We start from the raw sequence: 10,770 nt of genomic DNA, 5'->3' as shown, positions 1-10,770 counted from the left end.
TGTGTGAAACAAATGGCAGTAGGGTACTAGTTATTAGAATGTATCCACAATTTATCAACAAAATATCAGTGGAGCAGTTGAGCGATACTCAGCTACCTGCGTGATTCTGGCCTGGAGCTGCAAAGATTAATTTACCTGTTCGCCAGGTGAGTCTGAGGGAATATGTACATTTGTGACCTGGCTGGTCGGTTCAAACATGCGCAGTGGAACTGAAAGCCTGCACCGTGTCTTTCAGTTCCACACAAAAGGAATTCATTGAAAAATAATAGAATGACATATGTAATATGGCAATAACAGGTAATATGGAAGAACATGTACTGCTGTGATGTTTGTTAAATAAGCTTTACTGTGTTGTTGCATGGGGAAGCATAACTCCAGTGAAATCCTGGGGATTTTATCACCGGAGGTGACCCCTTGATATAGGGCGAAGTCCTATGGGCGATGAAAACATTGCCATAGGGCTTTCTGCCTTATTATAAATGTGCCCCATAACCTCAGGGCCAGTGAACCTTGATGTGTTTGTAGAGAAGTTCTTGTACAAATTAGCTGAGTCTAGTTATGAAACATATTGCTGCAGTGGCAACTTATTTTATACTGGAGAAAATAGTGAATTATAATTCTTACCTCTACCCTTACAGTCCTCTTGTTAGGAGTTGCCACTGCTGCCCAGTCAGGGGATCCGAACCTCCCCGGCCAAGTTACCCTCCTACCCTGTTCTGCGTTCAGATTGTATGGTCCAGGGCTATGGAGATGTAAATTAGTATTTGTTAAAATAATATTTGGATAAAAATGTTCTATTGGATATTATAAGGATATTAGGACACTGTGAGGAAACGGGGTACTACTGGACTAAGAACTATGTAATCATCACCCGTTTCTCACGGTTTATTGTACTTTTTAATCCTTGGCCCAGTCTAAGTATATACACCAGAGCATTGGTGTATTATGTGTATTATTATTTCATGTTATTAGACACATTTTGCCCATACTATTACCTGTGATATTGTATGTAGTATAAATAGAAACAATATTGCCATACTGTGTGAAAATATCAGAACAACAGCAGTCATTTTGCTTGTGGTAGCTAATGTAATTACCATTTGTCTCAAATGTGTATTGTATGGGGTGCAGCTGAGATGAGGTTTGTTATCAGAACAATGTCTGAGTTAACTAGCTGGCAGCCCATGTTAATTAGCTAGGTCAACAGATAACCTGAGAGGTAATGAGGTTAGAACTTCTACTCATATGCAATGTGCCTCCACAGTAATATATTGGTTGAAATAGCATGGGGAAATGTATCAATATGTGTCAATATAAATGTAATTGTATCAAAAGGTATCACAGACTTATATTGTGTAACCCTGCTGATATCATGTGTCAAAAGTCTTATTGTTCCATGTAAGCGTGCAGTGTCATTCCTTGTTGTACTATTGTAACCCCATGTGTAGTGTATCCAGCCAAAACAGCTAATTGAGTCAAGCCATTCTATTGTCTAATCAAGGTAACAGGGACAGTATGTCTAGCAGCTAAATTGTTGACTGGGAGGCCCCTTCTGTAAAGGGGAGGTTGGAGACATTTGACCCTATTTCCTGGGTACAGAGAAAATAATATGGGGCGAGGAGAATGCCAGGGGGGATGCGAGTTTGGAGGATCCTGGTGTAGAAGACATCAGTGAAAAGGACTCTGGGCCAGGAACTGTGGTGCCGCTGGAGGGAACCCTACCAGGACAGGGTTGGTGTGAGCTAGTAACCCAGGCTAGGAGACACCATAACTGTTTTGCTAAACGGTAGTGGTAATATTGCGGGAGGATAAGACCCTGAAAGGGACAGAGATTATGACTTTGGAGTGCTGACTGCAGGAGGCTGCTGGAGGATACGTGCTACCATTTACCCTGTAACTTGTGAACGTCTTGTGGTGTTGTGCTGTCGTAATAAAGTCTTATTTTGGATATATCTTGGTCTACCCGAGTGAGTTGAATCCCACAGAGGGTAACTTCCATCCCAGCTAAGGGTGGTATCCTCACATTTGGTGGCAAGCAGTGGGATCACTCGGCCCGGTGTTGCAAGAACCGGGAAGGCTGCAAGGGACGCAAGCGGTTGCAGTCCAAGGGCCTTGTAGGTACAGCACAGCACGGGCTACACAGCACCCAAAGGAAGCCTATCAGAGGAGTTGCAAGAAACGTGAGACATGATCAAGTATAACTCCCTAAAACTGGATGAACTCCGGGGATTATGCCAGACAAGGGAAATTGCTACTACCCAGGATGACTTCAGGCCACAACTAGTGGAAAAACTATGCAAATGGGACCTGTGCCTACTCGATAATGCGGGCAGGATGAAAATAGCAGAGGTCCCAGCAGTGGAAGGCACCCAAGTTGGGACTTATGTTGCAGAAATCCTGAAAGCCAAGGAGTTGTATGAGGACCAGGAGCAGCCAGTAAGGATTCAGGAGATTGCAGCTACAATACAAACATCCCCCACCCCAGGCCAGTCAGCAGTGCACAGTGGAAGCTATGACTATGGTCAGCTTCGTCAAGAGCTGCAGCACGTCCTCAGTCAGTGGATCCGGAGAAAAGGACTTGAGCTGGTAAAAGCAGGGCTGACTGAGATATTTCCCAGCCTTCAGGATTGGGTGGCAAAGTGTAACCCACAGTCCTGGGATAAAGCAGAAAAGGGGCAGAGTGAAGGCCAAAGGCGACCCAGCAGTCAAGGACAAGCAATACCACACTTGGGACAAGTCGGGAAGTGGTGCCTTCGATGTGAATACTGGGGACATCTTCAACAGCAGTGTCCCAGGAAAGGAGGTCAATTAGACCAATTCCCTCCCACGGGGGTTGTTGGCAGGAGCCACCCCCGGAAAAACAAACACTACCACCCTGATGCGCCAGAGGCGAGGGGGGTAAAGGCCACTTGCAATGCTGTGGCTGACATGAGGCAAACAACAGGAGGACGCCTTTACAGGCACTTGAAACCTGTATGGGTGGATGGCAGAAAAGCCCAAGGATTTAGAGACTGTGGGGCAGCCATCACCCTGGTACGCCCCGAGTTGGTGGATTCCAGAAGAATTATCCCCAACAAGTACTTTAAAATTAGGATGGAGGATGGACGATGGGCAGAGATTCCAACAGCCCAAGTCCAGTTGCATTGGGGCCATTGTAACAACCTGGTAGAAGTTGGAGTTATGGCAGGAATGTCCAATGAGGTGATTTTGGGCAATGATTTGGGGCAAGACCTCAGGAATTATTTTGTTGAAAAAGCCCATAGAAAGGTGAGCCCCAGGCAGAGGAAGAACAACCACTTCTACACGCCAGTAACTAACGGGTATCAGCAACCTTTCTTTACCATCTCCGGGCCTCTGAGGGTGAGTAGCCAAGACCATCCTGAGGGGGGGTTAGTCCTGGGGGAGGAGGATAAATCTAGACTGCAAGAAGCCCAGCTACTAGATCCAGATCTAGAAGGGATGCGGGCACTAGCAGATATGTCGTATAAGACTGGGGTGGTAGAGGATTGTGCTTGGTTGGATGGGTTACTGTATACGGTGTCCAGCCCAAATCATAAGTACAGGTTGGTAGTCCCACCCGAATATCGGGATCGGTTTATAGCTCAGGCCCATGGGGAAGGGGGTACCGATCACAGAGGAAAAAGGAGAACACGAGCCAGGCTCAGACAGCAGTTCATGTGGTTAGGTTTAGCGAGGGATGTAGACCGCTACATAGCCAACTGTGCAGACTGCAAGAATATGTTAGGGCATGGCTGCAACAGTGACATTCGGACACAGGAGGGGAAAAGGCAGCATAAAAAGCAGGACATTGATGACTGCGTGATGTTACTCTCAGTAGTCCCTGCAGGAGATAGTGTGCAGCAGGATTCCTGCAAGAACCCTGTGCATAAGCGGGTGCAGACTGGGGAAATGAGTAATCCCAGTGCAGAAGGGAACTGGGAAAGGGGGAGGCGTAGCCAGACAGGACCCCAGACAACCAGGGAAAGGCAGTCGGTAAGGCTCTTAGACAGCAGGGCTCAGAGTAGCTACTGGAGCAGGAGACCGAGACTTCCCGCAGAGGTTCTGGGAATTGATAGGTGCTGGCGGCTACAAGAATATAACAAGGTGCAGCAAGTGAACGCTGGAGGCTGCGCACAGCCCAGCAGGAAATTGGTTCATCTCGTGGGAAACCACATAAAACCTGCAGTAGTGTCTGCAGAAGAGACTGGGGCTCAAGTTTAAAAAGTAGGGGAGGAATGTGAGGAAACGGGGTACTACTGGACTGAGAACTATGTAATCATCACCCGTTTCTCACGGTTTATTGTACTTTTTAATCCTTGGCCCAGTCTAAGTATATACACCAGAGCATTGGTGTATTATGTGTATTATTATTTCATGTTATTAGACACATTTTGCCCATACTATTACCTGTGATATTGTATGTAGTATAAATAGAAACAATATTGCCATACTGTGTGAAAATATCAGAACAACAGCAGTCATTTTGCTTGTGGTAGCTAATGTAATTACCATTTGTCTCAAATGTGTATTGTATGGGGTGCAGCTGAGATGAGGTTTGTTATCAGAACAATGTCTGAGTTAACTAGCTGGCAGCCCATGTTAATTAGCTAGGTCAACAGATAACCTGAGAGGTAATGAGGTTAGAACTTCTACTCATATGCAATGTGCCTCCACAGTAATATATTGGTTGAAATAGCATGGGGAAATGTATCAATATGTGTCAATATAAATGTAATTGTATCAAAAGGTATCACAGACTTATATTGTGTAACCCTGCTGATATCATGTGTCAAAAGTCTTATTGTTCCATGTAAGCGTGCAGTGTCATTCCTTGTTGTACTATTGTAACCCCATGTGTAGTGTATCCAGCCAAAACAGCTAATTGAGTCAAGCCATTCTATTGTCTAATCAAGGTAACAGGGACAGTATGTCTAGCAGCTAAATTGTTGACTGGGAGGCCCCTTCTGTAAAGGGGAGGTTGGAGACATTTGACCCTATTTCCTGGGTACAGAGAAAATAATATGGGGCGAGGAGAATGCCAGGGGGGATGCGAGTTTGGAGGATCCTGGTGTAGAAGACATCAGTGAAAAGGACTCTGGGCCAGGAACTGTGGTGCCGCTGGAGGGAACCCTACCAGGACAGGGTTGGTGTGAGCTAGTAACCCAGGCTAGGAGACACCATAACTGTTTTGCTAAACGGTAGTGGTAATATTGCGGGAGGATAAGACCCTGAAAGGGACAGAGATTATGACTTTGGAGTGCTGACTGCAGGAGGCTGCTGGAGGATACGTGCTACCATTTACCCTGTAACTTGTGAACGTCTTGTGGTGTTGTGCTGTCGTAATAAAGTCTTATTTTGGATATATCTTGGTCTACCCGAGTGAGTTGAATCCCACAGAGGGTAACTTCCATCCCAGCTAAGGGTGGTATCCTCACAGACACATTAAAGAGTTTTGTAATGAGGATGCAGTTACAGCAATTTTACAAAACACTGAGATAAAATGGTATATTATTGTTTGTCAGAACTAAAGAAAGCCTTATAACAGTGTTCCTAATACTGAAAATATTTGTGACATTTGTCTTTACGCTCATTATAATTTTTGACATCACTAATAGCCACACAGTTGTACAATAAATACAATTTATTGTACATTCTACTCATGTATAATAAATGTATGTAAGACTGGTTTGTAATAATGACAAATATACAATAAAACTTTGCTAAATTTAATTTGGAACTGATTCTCTTTTGTAAAAAAGATACTTTTTCCTTAGAATAATGTTGTTGCTTTTTTACTGATGCCCAAGAAAATATTTCTTGTTTGGGTCATAATAGAGAGCTATGACCTAAATGTAATAACTGAGACAGCCACAGTCTATTGAGTATGTCAGTGGTAAAAAATACACTCACTAAGGAGTAATGCAGTAATAACAATATGATATTAAATTATAATAGGCAATGGGGGTATACTTAGCAACAAAATGCAGAAGTGCAGTATCCTATAGTTACCAATCAACAATGGGTTTTTGAATGATCTATTGCACATTGAGATCAAGTGTCTCAATTTGCACATTTGCATTCTGCCAAATGATCCTGATTGTATTACAAGTTACTCAGCAGTTGCGGACAAGTGACACACAGCTGCATGATGTTTTCTAGTTTATTCTACATATATGGTTATAGGGGCATATTCAATTGTTGGCGAAAACGCCAAAAGTCTCGCGGTGCGCGCACTATTACCGTCATTACGGTTATAGTGCGCGTAAATACCATTATTACAGTAGTTTTCTCGTTGGATCCAGCTTACTATTACCGTAATAACGGTAATAGTTTTAATGCTGCGGGGATTCAAAAGAATTGAATATGCCCCATATAATGCTGTAAAATATATTTTAACACCTTAATAAAACTGATCACCTTAGTCTGTACTAACTAAGACAGATATTACCTGGGAGGTAGTACTGACAGCTCATTGATCTTCCGTGAGAAGCGCACAGTACTGGTGTTAAATGGAGCAATACTGGGTAATACTGTGCGCTTTTTATTACAGTCAGACTGATAATCCGCTGGACCAGCAGTAACCATCTGGAAAACACAAGTTTCACAGATAATCTGAATAAGTACAAGCATGAAATATCCAGTTGTATGCAAAAGTATTAACACCCCTGGTCAAACTGCATGTTTCACTGAATCTGTAAGTGAAAACAAGTTAACATAACCTCTGTATGGTAAAACCTCACACATGACATATTTCTACACATTAATGCAGTTTATTATTTATTTGCTAAATTTAGCAGATTGAAAAACTAATGCAATGAATGTGGAATGTGAAAAAGTGGCGACACCCTTCCAGTTGATTCATTAATACTCTAAGGGGCATATTCAATTGACGGCGGGATCGCCGAAAATACCGCGCTCCAAAAATATTACTGTTAATACGGTAATCCTGCGCGTAAAAACCATTAATACGGTAATTTACTCGCTGGATTTCAGCTCGCAGCTCAGGGAGCTGTTGAATAAATACACTTCTGTCAGGGCTTTGTGCCTACTACAAGAACACAAACATGCGCTCATATGCGCAGCTGACTAGGGAACGGAAAATAAGGATAAATGACTGTTACAAAGCAGGGAAATGCTAAAAACTATATCTACATGCCTCTAGCTTCCAATTCTAACTGTTAGGTTTATCATACAAAATAGAAAATTGAACTGGAACCTTTGGAGTTAAGGCAAAACCTGGAGAACCCAGAAAAGTCTGATACCCATAACCGACTTATCACTAGAAAGGACCTGCAGAAGTCTTTAGAAGGCACAGAAGTAGTGCTCCACAGTATAACGTTTTACAATTTAATTGCAAAAGTCAACACTGAAGTATGCAGAACAACACTTACATAAGCTAGACACATTTTGGAATAAAGTGCTATAGGCTGATTAAACAAATACAGTTTGGCCTGTCAAGCTCTGTCAAAATTGTCCGGTTTCCACCTGTTTGTGACATTATATTCTGATATCTATATTCATCTTCTAATATAATATAATATCATATACTATAAAACATACAGTGTCAGGGGGTGGGGATTAGGGGCTCTTACCAAAGATGAAGAATTGGCAGATGAGTTATTCCATATGCTTTATTCACCCAAAGCAAGCAATTTGGCTGATACATTACAATACACAAGTTATCAGAAATACGAAGAAAACAACAACCAAGAAGTATACAAGATACCATAATGCCTAATGGTATATGTGTGGCATATCTTTAATAAGCGTAATATGTTTGATAATGTCCAGGTTTATGTGTGGATGCCTTTGCAAACAAATAAATGAAGTTACTTCCTCTGACTCACTGCTTAGCTTGGGGTTATCTTCCTTGTGTGTCATATAGAATAATATTTTAGAGACTGTCACCTTGTGGCTATATTGATATAATCTGGGACTGTTCAATAATTAGTTGAAAGTAAAACAATGTTTTGGATGTGTGGATAATTTATAGTGAAAGTAACCACATAGCTCAGAGCTACTAACAGTGACAGCTATATTGGATATATACACTACCACAGAAGTATTACCTTACTATCTGGGGGGAAGCGGGGTGCAGTCCTGGCTCCCAAACAGTACCCCTTCTTACTCAGCGGTTTCCTCTGCTGAAGGTGCTTCAGGTTGGTAAACTGGTAACACAACAAATTAATAGTTCAGTCAAGGAAGAAAAAAACCCATATTACAATGGTCTCTAAGTCATCTGGTATATTAAAAAGCACCTGAAATATATAAGATGAAGGTGAAACTGTTTTGTGAATACATACACATGTTGTTTTTTTTTAAATCGTATTATTTAAATATCACTTAGTGCAACTACTATCTAAAACAATTCAAAAGAAATGTTAAAAAAAACAAAGATTAATGTTATTCCATTCTTATGCTCTGTATCTTGAAAAAAGCATCTTGGTAATACAAGCTTTATATATGAGGGTGCACCTTCTACAGTGATTGATTGATTGAATATTTATTGTACTAATAATCTACTTTAGACTCTATAATAATACCACTGGCCTTTTTGGGTTTACCCAGTGCGGTACACAATTATCTAGTACCCTACACAATTGTCTGTCCTAATTATGTGGATGCCTGTGGCACAATCTTATTGGTCATACAGAAATAAATATGACATTACGTCACCCAATAAGATAAAAATAAACAGAATAAAAAGGACACAAGTAGACAGCTGGATGCATAAGTACATTATAGTGGAGCAGGGGCGCACGCAGGGTTTTTAAGTGTGGGTCGTCCCCCCCCAAAAAGAAAAACCCAAAAAAGTGCAGCAGGTCCGTTTCGGCAGCTCTGTACTATCCAGCAGCCGCGGCGCTGTCAAAGACCCAAAACCCCCCCTGTGTGCGCCACTGGGGAGTATAGTGATCTGCAAGAAGGTTCCTGTCAGTTACAATTGCTACTCTACTCTATTATCCCAATAGTTTAGATTGACAGAAGATAGATTACAATATGTATTTTCCTGCTAATGCCTCATTTAGGTGTTTTTATGTTTCTATGTGACTTTCTGGCAGTGTTTTTTATTTTCTCCAAGATCCAGGTATTTTTGCCATCCAAATGAATCCAGTATGATGTTCTAGATATTGGTAAGTATTGATGTAATTAAAATGTACTATTTCACTGATTTTAGAACTACATGTTCCAAATTCTCCAAGTCATTACTGTTTTTGAATATAAATTTTTTAAGTAGCAGCGCCCAATAGCAGATACTTGTGTAATATTCTGTACTGCATAGACTGGTGTAGTAAGTGTATTATACTGCAATCCAACCACCGGTGGGAGAGCAAACTGTTCTGATAGTCACCTCATTCTGCATTTGGACACAATTTTTGTATGTTTCTGCGGTGGAATTTGGGCTTAAGTGCTCCCGTTCTTACCTCTACCAAGTAATACAGCAGAAACCGTCTCCCAGCCCTACATACAGACTATAAATTCAGCAAAATGCAATATAAAAAAAACAGTACAGAGGCAAACACAAAACTGGAAGACTGTATAATCGTTACTTTGCACATAGGAACATGGCCTGTTTGGTTGCAAAACGTGATTCTTGTGAAACTTCTCAATAATTTCATTGATTTCTAGACCAGAGGTTAACAGATTCCTACTTTTCTAGCTTTATTAACTGCTGAACTGCTTACTTGCACCTTAGGTACAAACGATTATCTAGTTACGTCTGTATTTTGTTCTACGTTACTTCAGATTACTGTACTGATATTTATTGTACATCAGTCATCAAATATTTTATTTATCACTGTTACTGTGTTAAACGTTTTCATCACCACTGCTTGGAAGGACACTTAATAGTTTAGAAAATATGCTTTATAACTTCATACATTTATATTTCAACCATTCAAGCCATACGGGCAGACCTTTCATGAGAAGCAAGATGAGAGGTAGGTGAGAGACAGGATACTGGTGTTTTTGAAATGAAACCCTGCTGTAAGAAGCCCTGTCACCTCAGGGTTGTTGTTAATACAACAACAACCCCAAAGGTTTCCTTTGGGCTAAATTGGACCTGCCAGTTTCCAATCTCACTGTGCTGTCATCATGATCTTGCTTTGATAAGAATGCAATTGCGTAAATAAAACGGCACCACTCATTTTAGTCTTTAGTCTGCTGTAATTTGTCCTGACACACGTTCTCCCCACATATAGGGAAAATTGGTAGAAAATCAGGGGCAGTGATGGGTTGGTGATCCAGACTAATTGGGGCCCAGTGAAGTGGTGCTGCCCTGGCAACCTTGTCAAAATAACAAGAAAATCCAATTAGAAGTTGTTGCTTCATGTGGTATGAAACAGCTGATCCAAGTCAGCTCGGACAGGAGCTGCAACAAAGTAAGGAGTGGAGACGGTGTGCTGGGATCGGAGGTAAGTGACTGCTGGGCACATCCATATCATCTTACTGCGCACATCATCTTACGAAGACATCATGCTGGGTATGACCAGGAAAGTTTTCTGGATATATACAGGGCATCTTTCTGGACACATGCATGACATCTTGCTAAGGAAATTAGAAGTCATCTTGCTGGTAAAGTATAGGGCATCTTGCGTGTTATATTGGGACATCTTGTTGGGTTTAGGGTGGTTTATTATATCATGTTGGAAATTTTATTATTGGCCTCCATATGGTAGCATTGAGCTTTATATCATGGCCATGAAGCTGTATATTGTGGGCACTGAACTGTATATATGATGGACATTGGGATTGTAAACTAAGTATTTATTC

General features: G+C 41.5%; 1 protein-coding gene across 1 annotated transcript in view; it reads right to left on the bottom strand.

Moving 5' to 3' along the window:
- Positions 1-552: 552 nt before the first annotated feature.
- The window catches only part of LOC142139908 (ciliary microtubule-associated protein 3-like), an 11,557-nt gene continuing 1,339 nt past the window's right edge, over positions 553-10,770 (bottom strand). The window contains exons 3-5 of the mRNA XM_075197771.1: positions 8,070-8,168; positions 6,449-6,585; positions 553-742 (exon numbers count right to left, since the gene is read on the bottom strand). Coding sequence (XP_075053872.1) covers positions 553-742; positions 6,449-6,585; positions 8,070-8,168 — 426 coding nt within the window. The remainder of the gene's footprint in view (positions 743-6,448; positions 6,586-8,069; positions 8,169-10,770) is intronic.

The sequence above is a fragment of the Mixophyes fleayi genome, chromosome 2 (assembly GCF_038048845.1).
Source record: "Mixophyes fleayi isolate aMixFle1 chromosome 2, aMixFle1.hap1, whole genome shotgun sequence".
Taxonomy (NCBI): Eukaryota; Metazoa; Chordata; class Amphibia; order Anura; family Limnodynastidae; genus Mixophyes; species Mixophyes fleayi.
Note: the sequence above shows the minus strand (reverse complement) of the source record. Positions and strands in the feature narration are given on the sequence as shown.